The 13962-nt window shown below is 56.3% G+C and overlaps 1 protein-coding gene across 20 annotated transcripts in view; it reads right to left on the reverse strand.

Annotated features, from left to right (window-relative positions):
* Positions 1-13962, reverse strand: part of ptprc (protein tyrosine phosphatase receptor type C) — a 158451-nt gene that overhangs the window by 50546 nt on the left and 93943 nt on the right. For all 20 annotated transcript variants that reach the window (XM_072274166.1, XM_072274167.1, XM_072274165.1 and 17 more), the window contains 2 exons: positions 4042-4164; positions 675-863 (listed from right to left, as the gene is read on the reverse strand). In XM_072274166.1, the coding sequence (XP_072130267.1) occupies positions 675-863; positions 4042-4164 (312 nt within the window). The remainder of the gene's footprint in view (positions 1-674; positions 864-4041; positions 4165-13962) is intronic.

Below are 13962 nucleotides of genomic sequence, written 5' to 3' on the forward strand. Positions count from 1 at the left end.
AGTCCCGATCGACTCCCGAGTCGCCGCCTGCTGTCGGCACTGTCAACTGCCGATGCATTGGAAGCATCCGATCACAGCCGACACTGAGTCCGTCTGTCTGAAAACTTTGAGCCTCCGACCAGCCTCCCGAGCGCCATTCTCTGCGGAGCGCCTTCGACCTCGCCCTGGCCGCCGAAACAAGCAAAGCCGAGGATTCGGGGCCCTCTCCTCCGGAGATTCTGGACCACACAGTAGCAGCGGCAGTGAAGCGGGCATTTCAGAAGTTTCTCCAGATGTTCCTCCGTACTCTCACATCTGTCTCCATCAAATCAGAACGGTGCATGGAACCCTACTTGACAAATAAAAGACATCACCACCGGAGTGGCTGCGCGCACTGCGTCGCGCCACCATCTTCTCCTCCTCCCAGCACTATTTACCTATTTTTGTCAATTGCAGTAATTTTTATATCTTTGCTCTTTTAGCGCTGCCACAAAAACAAGAAATTTTGGTACATTTATCAGTGATAATGAACTCAATTGTGTTTCCTTAGGGAACAAAACTGCTTGGAGTGCATGGTTCAAAGTAAGACCTTCACCAGAAATTTCTCACTGCAACTGTAGATGGGCAGTGTACGAGAAAGATAAGAACTATTATTCAAAAACTGCAAAGCAACATTGATACATGTAAATACTTACACCCTTGGTCAGTCTGAAAGGTGATAGTAGCGTTCTCACTTGATTGCATGGTACCATCGCATTTATTGTTTGTAGCTGTAGCGTGACATGTATAATTTTTATATGGATGCAGACTTTTACATGTACATGCTCCTGACATTTCTGAGTTTTTTTGACAACTTTCACATGGTAATGGTTCCCCTTGTTGACCTGTAAGAGAAGAAAAACTGTCTTTGAATCACCATTACAAAAGCTTGATCTTAGTAAAAATTAACAGTGAAGCGACGCCTTTGTTCTGGACATCTGCATAGCAGTTTCAGTAAAGAGTTCACAGTGGGCAGAAGCTTGACTGGGACTCGGCCAGTAAACCTGAGGCCAGCACTAAGAATTCATTAAGTCAGAGTTGCTAACCTTCAAAGAGAAATCCAGGACAAGATTAGCCAATCTGTGTAAGCATACCACCCAGCCCACTGGCAAATGCAGACACCGTGAAAAGATGAAGCCTGAACATGATGTCTAACCATACTGCAATTCTTTTTGTAATAAAAATGGCTATTTTGCATGGTGATTACTGGAAATTTAGAGCCTCAGTTTTGCCATATCAAATGCCCTCCTTTACCTCTCTCTTTAGCCCTGTGATTTTCTGCTGCACTTTCCTTCTCTGATAAGCTCTCACTTTGATTGTCTTTCTCACCATACTGGACATAATCTTCTTGCTTTTACCCATCACAAGTTCACTCCAATCATAATAATTGGTCAATATTTTGATTTACAATCACAATGAGAGATCCATCATTATCATTAAAAATAAAAATAACAACACATAAAGGCTTAAAAATTAGATTTCTTCCATTTTGTTGCACTGTATGGGCATCGTGTTTTACCCAATGCCCAAACAGAGCTTAGGAGGGATAATGGAGCCAAACAGCAACTCTTTTACTTGCATCTTTGGAAAGAGCTCTATTTCCACCTTTAATATCTCTACTTTTCCCTTTCAGGGTTCTTTTGAAGACCTGGAGTTACACGCAGGCTTCGGTTCTTTGCGGGAATGGGACCCATTCTTGAGGTTCCACGACCGTCCGTTGTTTGACATGCCAAGGGTTTGGCCTGAGAGTCTTGATACTGTTCGGAAGCCTAAGACCTTGGGGCTCTGGAGACGGGCGGATTGAGGGTCGGTGTCGCGGTAGGAGACTCATGTGTCATTGGGAGGCTGGAAAATCTTTTGCTGTGGGCCTGAAGACCCGAGATCTTTGTGATCTTCAGACACAGAGCTCAAAAAAAGCGGGAAAACGGACTTTTCATATCATAAACCAGCCAGTTGTTGTTATGTCTCCCGCTCATTGTGAAAATGGGGGACATCGCCCTCTCCCTTGCCAGGGAGATAGAGAACCTGTGGTTTGTCAAATGTCGGATGAAGTGCGAAGCCTTTGGGGTAACTTTGGTCTGTGTATTTGCTATCGCTTTGCTCATGCTTGTGCTCAGCAGCGGGTGTGCTTTTTGTTTTACCGGTGGGGGGAGGGGGATTGTTTTTCGCCACCGCTTACGTGTGGGAGGGGGAAACTGTGGGGGGGAATTTGGGGTTCTCACATTTAACTGTCAGTCATTCTTTGGGGCACTTCTCTGTTTTTGTGCATGTTTGCGAAGAAAAAGCATCTCAGGATGTATATTGTATACATTTCTCTGACATTAAATTTGACCTTTGAACCAGAACAAAGGTAACCAAATTGAAATATTAGATCTGTTTTTCTTTTCATGGATGTTGTCCTGTCTATTGAGCGTCTTTCATTTTCGATTACTAAATGAGAACATAAATAATAGACAGTGCTGGAAACACTTAACAAGTCAGGTAGCATCTACAGGGAGAGAAACAAGCAACATTTAAGGTTTGGGTCCTTTGGGGGAAAAAAATCAAACAAGTTAGTTTTCAGAAGCAGAGGACATACAGGAACAATGGGTAAAACAAAGGAAATATTTCTGATTGGACATAAAATGGTTGTTAAAAAATGAATATCAAATTACAGCATATACTTCTTATGTGTGGTTCCCATAGAGATGGTGATGGAAACACACAGAAGTTGGGAGCAGTAATAGTGTGAGGCACATGAAGGTAAAAAGCACAGGGGGAAGGGGGAAAGATTGAGAAGGAGTGGAGGATTCAAAAACTGAAGGTGGAAAGACAGGGGTCCAATGAAGCAGTCCGGTTTGATCTCATGCTTCTGCTTAATTGCTGCATATTAATCATTAGGGTCATAGTTCTGACATCTCATGGAGAAGTGCTGCGATCCTTGTCAGTTCTATATTGTCAGTTTTGTTAACATACTGTTTACAAAAGGCAGTATGTTAAATCAGTGTTGGGAAGCTAAAGCACATTCATTTCATTTCCAGATCTCCTTCCAAAATGCCACATAACATGGTATGTATACTTGTGAGCAAGCTTACCTTGCAACCATATCCTAAAAAAATCAGTCCTAACATTGTCTTTAGTACTTTCACTACTTTAATCCTATCTGCAGTACACTCATATACATGTATAGTCTTCCTATTCTTAGCAGCATTTTGTTACTGTATCACTGCTGTCCATTTAATATCCAAGGCTCCGGAAAGTAGATCAGTCACCTAACCACATTCCTAAAATGCAGTGAGATATGTAGTTTCTTTCTATTTTGGTGTGCTTATGAACTAACCCTATCACTGTTAATTAAACTAAATCATTTCAAATATTTTACTTAAATTTCATATGTTAATAATTCCCAATCATCCAATCCTGTTTTGAAATTTAACTTCTACAGATATGAAGTCACATTCCTTCAGTAACGCTAGGACTTGTTTAAATAAGCTATTTGACCATATCCTTATAATTTTAGAGTAACACATACAAAATGTTGGAATAACTATAACTGTTTATTCATTTCCATAGGTGCTACCTGAACTGTTGAGTTCCTCCAAAATTTTATGTGTGTTATTTTGGATTTCTAACATCTGCAGAATCTCGTGTGTTTATAATTTTGTGTTTTTCTCTTCCTTCATAACCCAAACATCATTTTGCTTTTCATCTCTTAACCTGAAGTGACAACAAATTCAACATTTTAACTTATCCTCTTTTCACTCTTGTCACCACTAATTCCACAGTTCTCCTCACTCACTTGGATTAGGCTCTCCATAGCTACTTACACTGTTCTTTCATGTTGCAAATCGCTCATGGAGAGCACAACACCATTTCCATCTCACTCCCTCACAAACATAAAAATATGGAGATCAAGCAAAGGACAATCCTATATATTGGCAGACACCACAGCACTGCAGCAAATTCTGAGCTAATAATATCCAAAACAAGATACATATACTGCAAAGTAGCACTATTGTTGGTTATTTACCCGGTACTTCTTACCTGAAAGCGTACAGTTTATGAGGACTTTGTCTACGGGTTCTAAACCAGTACTCGTCACATTCCAGATCACTTCAACGGATGTATTAGTAACGGTCCCTATGTGAATATTTGGCTTGTTAGGTACTATAAAATTCCAAAAAAAAAAGGAAAATCAGAAATCAATTCCACAATGATTTTGTCCATACTTTAAAAAGCGTTTGAACTCATTATCAGCTGAATTTTCTCTGGACAGATGTAACATAATACTCAGAAAAAAATAAGGTCTTTCTCATCACAAGCTTGTAAACCTAGCTTCTTCAGGTCCAAGCTTCTTCACAGCTTTGTGGTGAGTAACATTCTTCTCTTGTGATGTTTATTTGACCGAGGAGAATTGCAAGTAGTGTGAAAGTATGTACGGTATGTACGCAATCAAAAGAGTGCAGGTTTGATGGAAAGATTGGTGCTGGAGGACAGTACAATATGTTGCCTTTCCACCCAATGCAATTTTATTGCAAACCTTTAGAAATTCAAAATCCTTTTCCTTACTAACTGTGTATGCTCTATGGTTGGGTTGAGTTGTTCTTCGATCTTGGCAACGCACTTGCAAAAGCTTTGTCACCACGTAAGGAGATGGAACACTTGCAAATGGATAGCCAAGATGGGAGAACAACTAAACCCAACCATCAACCACCCGAGCTACACATTTTCAGAGTTATTTCCATTGCAAGCTCTTATCTCTGGCACAATGCCTCTAGCAATCCCATTACATAAAACAAGCATTCACACATCCAGTAAACATAGAAAAAAACCTGAAGGAATAACAGAAATCTGTTACAAATAGATAGAATCTTTCCAATGAGGAGTTCTTTATAGAATATCTATGAATCACTTCAGTGGCAGAAAACATACGCAGCTGACAGGCAATATACCAGTTGCTAAGTTCCTCAGGAAAATAATTGCATAGGCCATAAAAGATGACAAACTTTCACTGATACTGTATCTTTTATATGAAGAAAAAATTGAAGTTGAAAGTTTTAGATATCAAAATACCCAAGTAATCTGACAAAAATTGCAAGATAAGCAGATGGCATACAAAGGGCTTGAGTATCTACGGAAGACTATAGGCTTCTGACATGACCAAAGAAATTGGTTGTGCAAAATCAAGGGAAGTTTATAAATGAGGTGATGAGATTTAAATTTAATGCACCGAAGGATGCTACAGGTAAGTTGTAGATGGCTTGGGAAATATGTCTCCAGCCTCGCCTCGCACCAAGTCTCCAGCCTCACCTCAAGTCACCAGCCTCCAGCCTCGCCACAAGTCTCCTGCCCCCAGTCTCGCCCCAAATCTCCTGCTTCCAGCCTCCAGCCTTGCCCCGTCCCCTGCCTCCAGCCTTGCCCCAAGTCTCCTGCCTCCAGCCTCCAGCCTCGCCTAGCCCCAAGTCTCCTGCCTCACCTCGCCCCAAGTCTCCTGCCTCCAGCCTCACCTCGTTTCCTGCCTCTAGCCTCCAGTCTCGCCTCAAGTCTCCTGCCTTCAGCCTCGCCTCGCCCCAAGACTGCTGCCTTCAGCCTCGCCTCGCCCCAAGACTGCTGCCTCCAGCCTCGCCCCAAGTCTCCTGACTCCTGCCTCCAGTCACGCCTTGACCCAAGTCTCCTGCCTCCTGCCTCCAGTCACGCCTCGACCCAAGTCTTCTGCCTCCAGCCTCGCCTCAAGACTGCTGCCTTCAGCCTCGCCTCGCCCCAAGACTGCTGCCTCCAGCCTCGCCTCGCCCCATCTGCTGCCTCCAGCCTCGCCTCGCCCCAAGTCTCCTGCCTCCTGCCTCGCCTCAAGTCTCCTGCCTCCAGCCTCCAGCCTCGCCTCAAGTCTCCAGCCTTGCCTCAGGTCACCAGCTTCCAGCATCGCCTCGCCTCGCCCCAAGTCTCCTGCCTCCAGACTCCAGCCTCGCCTCAAATCCTCTGCCTCTAGCCTTGCCCCAAGTCTCCTGCCTCCAGAATCCAGGCTGGCATCGTTCCGTCTCCTGCCTCCAGCCTCGCCTTGCCCCAAGTCTCCTGCCTCCAGCCTAGCTTCGCCCTGTCTCCTGCCTCCAGCCTCTCCTCACCCCAAGCCTCCTGCCTCCAGCCTCACCTCGTCCTAAGTCTCCTGCCTCCAGCCTCGCCCCGTCCTAAGTCTCCTGCCTCCAGCCTCGCCCCGTCCCCTGCCTCCAGCCTTTCCCCAAGTCTCCTGCCTCCAGCCTCGCCTCAAGTTTCCTGCCTCCGGTCTCGCCTCCTGCCTCCAGACTCCAGCCTCGCATCATCCCGTCTCCTGCCTCCAGCCTTGCCCCAAGTCTCCTGCCTCCAGCCTCCAGCCTCGCCACGCCCCAAGCCTACTGCCTCCAGTCACGCCTCGCCCCGTCTCCTGCCTGCAGCCTCGCCTCGCCCCAAGTCTCCTGCCTCCAGACTCGAGCCTCGCCTCGTCCCCTGCCTCCAGCCTTGCCCTAAGTCTCTTGCCTCCAGCCTCGCCTCGCCCCGTCTCCTACCTCTAGCCTCCAGCCTCGTCTCGCCCCGAGCCTCCTGCCTCGCCTCAAGTCTCCTGCCTCCTGCCTCCAGTCTGGCCTCGCCCCAAGTCTCCAGCCTCCAGCCTCGCCTCGTCTCCTGCCTCCAGCCTCGAGCCTCGCCTCAAGTCTCCAGCCTCCAGCGTCGCCCCAAGTCTCCTGCCTCGCCCCAAGACTGCTGCCTCCAGCCTCGCCTCGCCCTGTCTGCTGCCTCCAGCCTCGCCTCGCCCCAAGTCTCCTGCCTCCAGCCTCACCTCGTTTCCTGCCTCCAGCCTCGCCCCAAGTCTCCTGCCTCCAGTCACGCCTTGACCCAAGTCTCCTGCCTCCTGCCTCCAGTCACGCCTCGACCCAAGTCTTCTGCCTCCAGCCTCGCCTCAAGACTGCTGCCTTCAGCCTCGCCTCGCCCCAAGACTGCTGCCTCCAGCCTCGCCTCGCCCCAAGTCTCCTGCCTCCTGCCTCGCCTCAAGTCTCCTGCCTCCAGCCTCGCCTCAAGTCTCCAGCCTCGCCTCAGGTCACCAGCTTCCAGCATCGCCTCGCCTCAAGTCTCCTGCCTCCAGACTCCAGCCTCGCCTCAAATCCTCTGCCTCTAGACTTGCCCCAAGTCTCCTGCCTCCAGACTCCAGGCTCGCATCGCCCCAAGCCTCCTGCCTCCAGCCTCGCCTTGCCCCAAGTCTCCTGCCTCCAGCCTCCCTTCAAATCCTCTGCCTCTAGCCTTGCCCCAAGTCTCCTGCCTCCAGACTCCAGGCTCGCATCGTCCCGTCTCCTGCCTCCAGCCTCGCCTTGCCCCAAGTCTCCTGCCTCCAGCCTAGCCTCGCCCTGTCTCCTGCCTCCAGCCTCCAGCCTCTCCTCACCCCAAGCCTCCTGCCTCCAGCCTCACCTCGTCCTAAGTCTCCTGCCTCCAGCCTCGCCCCGTCCCCTGCCACCAGCCTTGCCCCAAGTCTCCTGCCTCCAGCCTCGCCTCAAGTTTCCTGCCTCCAGTCTCGCCTCCTGCCTCCAGACTCCAGCCTTGCATCATCCCGTCTCCTGCCTCCAGCCTTGCCCCAAGTCTCCTGCCTCCAGCCTCGCCACGCCCCAAGCCTACTGCCTCCAGTCACGCCTCGCCCCGTCTCCTGCCTGCAGCCTCGCCTCGCCCCAAGTCTCCTGCCTCCAGACTCCAGCCTCGCCTCAAATCCTCTGCCTCTAGCCTTGCCCCAAGTCTCCTGCCTCCAGACTCCAGGCTCGCATCGCCCCAAGCCTCCTGCCTCCAGCCTCGCCTTGCCCCAAGTCTCCTGCCTCCAGCCTCCAGCCTCGCCTCAAATCCTCTGCCTCTAGCCTTGCCCCAAGTCTCCTGCCTCCAGACTCCAGGCTCACATCGTCCCGTCTCCTGCCTCCAGCCTCGCCCCAAGTTTCCTGCCTCCAGCCTAGCCTCGCCCTGTCTCCTGCCTCCAGCCTCTCCTCACCCCAAGCCTCCTGCCTCCAGCCTCACCTCGTCCTAAGTCTCCTGCCTCCAGCCTTGCCCCGTCTCCTGCCTCCAGCCTCGCCCCAAGTCTCCTGCCTCCAGCCTCGCCCCAAGTCTCCAGCCTCCAGCCTCGCCCCAAGTCTCTCCTGCCTCCAGCCTCGCCTCAAGTCTCCAGCCTCCAGCCTCGCCTCAAGTCTCTCCTGCCTCCAGCCTCCAGGCTCGCCTCAAGTCTCCTGCCTCCAGCCTCCAAACTTGCCTCGCCCCAAGTCTCCTGTCTCCAGCCTCCAGTCACACCTCGGCCCAAATCCCCTGCCTCCAGCCTCACCTCGTCTCCTGCCTCCAGCCTCCAAACTTGCCTCGCCCCAAGCCTCCTACCTCCTGTCTTGCCTCACCCCAAGTCTGCTGCATCCAGCCTCGTCTCGCCCCAAGTCTTCTGCCTCCAGCCTCGCCTCACCTCACCCCAAGTCTGCTGCCTCCAGCCTCACCTCGTCCCAGGTCTCCTGCCTCCAGCCTCGCTTCAAGTCTCCTGTTCCAGCCTCCAGCCTCGCCTCGCCCCATCTCCTGCCTCCAGCCTCGCCTTGCCCCAAGTCTCCTGTCTCCAGCCTCACCCCAAGTCTCCTGCCTCCAGCCTCCAGACTCGCCCCGTCTCCTGCCTCCAGCCTTGCCCCAAGTCTCCTGCCTCCAGCCTCCAGCCTCGCCTCATCCCTAGTTTCCTGCCTCCAGCCTCTAGCCTCGCCCCAAGTCACCAGCCTCCAGCATCGCCCCAAGTCTCCTGCCCCCAGTCTCGCCCCAAGTCTCCTGCTTCCAGCCTCCAGCCTTGCCCCGTCCCCTGCCTCCAGCTTTGCCCCAAGTCTCCTGCCTCCAGCCTCCAGGCTCGCATCGCCCCAAGCCTCCTGCCTCCAGCCTCGCCTTGCCCCAAGTCTCCTGCCTCCAGCCTCCCTTCAAATCCTCTGCCTCTAGCCTTGCCCCAAGTCTCCTGCCTCCAGACTCCAGGCTCGCATCGTCCCGTCTCCTGCCTCCAGCCTCGCCTTGCCCCAAGTCTCCTGCCTCCAGCCTAGCCTCGCCCTGTCTCCTGCCTCCAGCCTCCAGCCTCTCCTCACCCCAAGCCTCCTGCCTCCAGCCTCACCTCGTCCTAAGTCTCCTGCCTCCAGCCTCGCCCCGTCCCCTGCCACCAGCCTTGCCCCAAGTCTCCTGCCTCCAGCCTCGCCTCAAGTTTCCTGCCTCCAGTCTCGCCTCCTGCCTCCAGACTCCAGCCTTGCATCATCCCGTCTCCTGCCTCCAGCCTTGCCCCAAGTCTCCTGCCTCCAGCCTCGCCACGCCCCAAGCCTACTGCCTCCAGTCACGCCTCGCCCCGTCTCCTGCCTGCAGCCTCGCCTCGCCCCAAGTCTCCTGCCTCCAGACTCCAGCCTCGCCTCAAATCCTCTGCCTCTAGCCTTGCCCCAAGTCTCCTGCCTCCAGACTCCAGGCTCGCATCGCCCCAAGCCTCCTGCCTCCAGCCTCGCCTTGCCCCAAGTCTCCTGCCTCCAGCCTCCAGCCTCGCCTCAAATCCTCTGCCTCTAGCCTTGCCCCAAGTCTCCTGCCTCCAGACTCCAGGCTCACATCGTCCCGTCTCCTGCCTCCAGCCTCGCCCCAAGTTTCCTGCCTCCAGCCTAGCCTCGCCCTGTCTCCTGCCTCCAGCCTCTCCTCACCCCAAGCCTCCTGCCTCCAGCCTCACCTCGTCCTAAGTCTCCTGCCTCCAGCCTTGCCCCGTCTCCTGCCTCCAGCCTCGCCCCAAGTCTCCTGCCTCCAGCCTCGCCCCAAGTCTCCAGCCTCCAGTCTCGCCCCAAGTCTCTCCTGCCTCCAGCCTCGCCTCAAGTCTCCAGCCTCCAGCCTCGCCTCAAGTCTCTCCTGCCTCCAGCCTCCAGCCTCGCCTCAAGTCTCCTGCCTCCAGCCTCCAAACTTGCCTCGCCCCAAGTCTCCTGTCTCCAGCCTCCAGTCACACCTCGGCCCAAATCCCCTGCCTCCAGCCTCACCTCGTCTCCTGCCTCCAGCCTCCAAACTTGCCTCGCCCCAAGCCTCCTACCTCCTGTCTTGCCTCACCCCAAGTCTGCTGCATCCAGCCTCGTCTCGCCCCAAGTCTTCTGCCTCCAGCCTCGCCTCACCTCACCCCAAGTCTGCTGCCTCCAGCCTCACCTCGTCCCAGGTCTCCTGCCTCCAGCCTCGCTTCAAGTCTCCTGTTCCAGCCTCCAGCCTCGCCTCGCCCCATCTCCTGCCTCCAGCCTCGCCTTGCCCCAAGTCTCCTGTCTCCAGCCTCACCCCAAGTCTCCTGCCTCCAGCCTCCAGACTCGCCCCGTCTCCTGCCTCCAGCCTTGCCCCAAGTCTCCTGCCTCCAGCCTCCAGCCTCGCCTCATCCCTAGTTTCCTGCCTCCAGCCTCTAGCCTCGCCCCAAGTCACCAGCCTCCAGCATCGCCCCAAGTCTCCTGCCCCCAGTCTCGCCCCAAGTCTCCTGCTTCCAGCCTCCAGCCTTGCCCCGTCCCCTGCCTCCAGCTTTGCCCCAAGTCTCCTGCCTCCAGCCTCCAGCCTCGCCTAGCCCCAAGTCTCCTGCCTCTTGCCTCACCTCGCCCCAAGTCTCCTGCCTCCAGCCTCACCTCGTTTCCTGCCTCTAGCCTCCAGTCTCGCCTCAAGTCTCCTGCCTTCAGCCTCGCCTCGCCCCAAGACTGCTGCCTCCAGCCTCGCCCCAAGTCTCCTGCCTCCTGCCTCCAGTCACGTCTTGACCCAAGTCTCCTGCCTCCTGCCTCCAGTCACGCCTCGACCCAAGTCTTCTGCCTCCAGCCTCGCCTCAAGACTGCTGCCTTCAGCCTCGCCTCGCCCCAAGACTGCTGCCTCCAGCCTCGCCTCGCCCCATCTGCTGCCTCCTGCCTCGCCTCAAGTCTCCTGCCTCCAGCCTCCAGCCTCGCCTCAAGTCTCCAGCCTCGCCTCAGGTCACCAGCTTCCAGCATCGCCTCGCCTCACCCCAAGTCTCCTGCCTCCAGACTCCAGCCTCGCCTCAAATCCTCTGCCTCTAGCCTTGCCCCAAGTCTCCTGCCTCCAGACTCCAGGCTCGCATCGCCCCAAGCCTCCTGCCTCCAGCCTCGCCTTGCCCCAAGTCTCCTGCCTCCAGCCTCCAGCCTCGCCTCAAATCCTCTGCCTCTAGCCTTGCCCCAAGTCTCCTGCCTCCAGACTCCAGGCTCGCATCGTCCCGTCTCCTGCCTCCAGCCTCGCCCCAAGTCTCCTGCCTCCAGCCTAGCCTCGCCCTGTCTCCTGCCTCCAGCCTCTCCTCACCCCAAGCCTCCTGCCTCCAGCCTCACCTTGTCCTAAGTCTCCTGCCTCCAGCCTCGCCCCGTCTCCTGCCTCCAGCCTCGCCCCAAGTCTCTCCTGCCTCCAGACTCGCCCCAAGTCTCCTGCCTCCAGCCTCGCCCCAAGTCTCTCCTGCCTCCAGCCTCCAGCCTCGCCTCAAGTCTCCAGCCTCGCCTCAAGTCTCCAGCCTCGCCTCAAGTCTCTCCTGCCTCCAGCCTCGCCTCAAGTCTCCTGCCTCCAGCCTCCAAACTTGCCTCGCCCCAAGTCTCCTGTCTCCAGCCTCCAGTCACACCTTGGCCCAAATCCCCTGCCTCCAGCCTCGCCCCGTCCCCTGCCTCCAGCCTTGCCCCAAGTCTCCTGCTTCCAGCCTCGCCTCAAGTTTCCTGCCTCCAGTCTCGCCTCCTGCCTCCAGACTCCAGCCTCGCATCATCCCGTCTCCTGCCTCCAGCCTTGCACCAAGTCTCCTGCCTCCAGCCTCCAGGCTCGCATCGTCCCGTCTCCTGCCTCCAGCCTTGCCCTAAGTCTCCTGCCTCCAGCCTCACCTCGCCCCGTCTCCTACCTCTAGCCTCCAGCCTCGTCTCGCCCCGAGCCTCCTGCCTCGCCTCAAGTCTCCTGCCTCCTGCCTCCAGTCTGGCCTCGCTCCAAGTCTCCAGCCTGCAGCCTCACCTCGTCTCCTGCCTCCAGCCTCTCCTCACCACAAGCCTCCTGCCTCCAGCCTCGCCTCGTCCCAAGGTTCCTGCCTCCAGCCTTGAGCCTCGCCTCAAGTCTCCAGCCTCCAGCGTCGCCCCAAGTCTCCTGCCTCGCCCCAAGACTGCTGCCTCCAGCCTCGCCTCGCCCCAAGTCTCCTGCCTCCAGCCTCACCTCGTTTCCTGCCTCCAGCCTCCAGTCTCGCCTCAAGTCTCCTGCCTTCAGCCTCGCCTCGCCCCAAGACTGCTGCCTCCAGCCTCGCCCCAAGTCTCCTGCCTCCTGCCTACAGTCACGCCTCGACCCAAGTCTTCTGCCTCCAGCCTCGTCTCAAGACTGCTGCCTCCAGCCTCGCCTCGCCCCGTCTGCTGCCTCCAGCCTCGCCTCGCCCCAAGTCTCCTGCCTCCTGCCTCGCCTCAAGTCTCCTGCCTCCTGCCTCGCCTCAAGTCTCCAGCCTCGCCTCAAGTCACCAGCTTCCAGCATTGCCTCGCCTCGCCCCAAGTCTCCTGCCTCCAGACTCCAGCCTCGCCTCAAATCCTCTGCCTCTAGCCTTGCCCCAAGTCTCCTGCCTCCAGACTCCAGGCTCGCATCGCCCCAAGCCTCCTGCCTCCAGCCTCGCCTTGCCCCAAGTCTCCTGCCTCCAGCCTCCCTTCAAATCCTCTGCCTCTAGCCTTGCCCCAAGTCTCCTTCCTCCAGCCTCCAGCCTCGCCACGCCCCAAGCCTACTGCCTCCAGTCACGCCTCGCCCCGTCTCCTGCCTGCAGCCTCGCCTCGCCCCAAGTCTCCTGCCTCCAGCCTCGAGCCTCACCTCGTCCCCTGCCTCCAGCCTTGCCCTAAGTCTTCTGCCTCCAGCCTCGCCTCGCCCCGTCTCCTACCTCTAGCCTCCAGCCTCGTCTCGCCCCGAGCCTCCTGCCTCGCCTCAAGTTTCCTGCCTCCTGCCTCCAGTCTGGCCTCGCCCCAAGTCTCCAGCCTCCAGCCTCGCCTCCTGCCTCCAGCCTCTCCTCACCACAAGCCTCCTGCCTCCAGCCTCGCCTCGTCCCAAGTCTCCTGCCTCCAGCCTCGAGCCTCGCCTCAAGTCTCCAGCCTCCAGCGTCGCCCCAAGTCTCCTGCCTCGCCCCAAGACTGCTGCCTCCAGCCTCGCCTTGCCCCAAGTCTCCTGCCTGCAGCCTCACCTCGTTTCCTGCCTCCAGCCTCCAGTCTCGCCTCAAGTCTCCTGCCTTCAGCCTCGCCTCGCCCCAAGACTGCTGCCTCCAGCCTCGCCCCAAGTCTCCTGCCTCCTGCCTCCAGTCACGCCTCGACCCAAGTCTTCTGCCTCCAGCCTCGCCTCAAGACTGCTGCCTTCAGCCTCGCCTCGCCGCAAGACTGCTGCCTCCAGCCTCGCCTCGCCCCGTCTGCTGCCTCCAGCCTCGCCTCGCCCCAAGTCTCCTGCCTCCTGCCTCGCCTCAAGTCTCCTGCCTCCTGCCTCCAGCCTCGCCTCAAGTCTCCAGCCTCGCCTCAGGTCACCAGCTTCCAGCATTGCCTCGCCTCGCCCCAAGTCTCCTGCCTCCAGACTCCAGCCTCGCCTCAATGCCTCTAGCCTTGCCCCAAGTCTCCTGCCTCCAGAATCCAGGCTCGCATCGTCCCGTCTCCTGCCTCCAGCCTAGCCTCGCCCTGTCTCCTGCCTCCAGCCTCCAGCCTCTCCTCACCCCAAGCCTCCTGCCTCCAGCCTCACCTCGTCCTAAGTCTCCTGCCTCCAGCCTCGCCCCGTCCCCTGCCTCCAGCCTTTCCCCAAGTCTCCTGCCTCGCCCCAAGACTGCTGCCTCCAGCCTCGCCTCGCCCCAAGTCTCCTGCCTCCAGCCTCACCTCGTTTCCTGCCTCCAGCCTCCAGTCTCGCCTCAAGTCTCCTGCCTTCAGCCTCGTCTCGCCCCAAGACTGCTGCCTCCAGCCTCGCCCCAAGTCTCCTGCCTCCTGCCTACAGTCACGCCTCGACCCAAGTCTT

The sequence above is a fragment of the Mobula birostris genome, chromosome 12 (genome assembly GCF_030028105.1).
Source record: "Mobula birostris isolate sMobBir1 chromosome 12, sMobBir1.hap1, whole genome shotgun sequence".
NCBI classification, from domain to species: Eukaryota; Metazoa; Chordata; class Chondrichthyes; order Myliobatiformes; family Myliobatidae; genus Mobula; species Mobula birostris.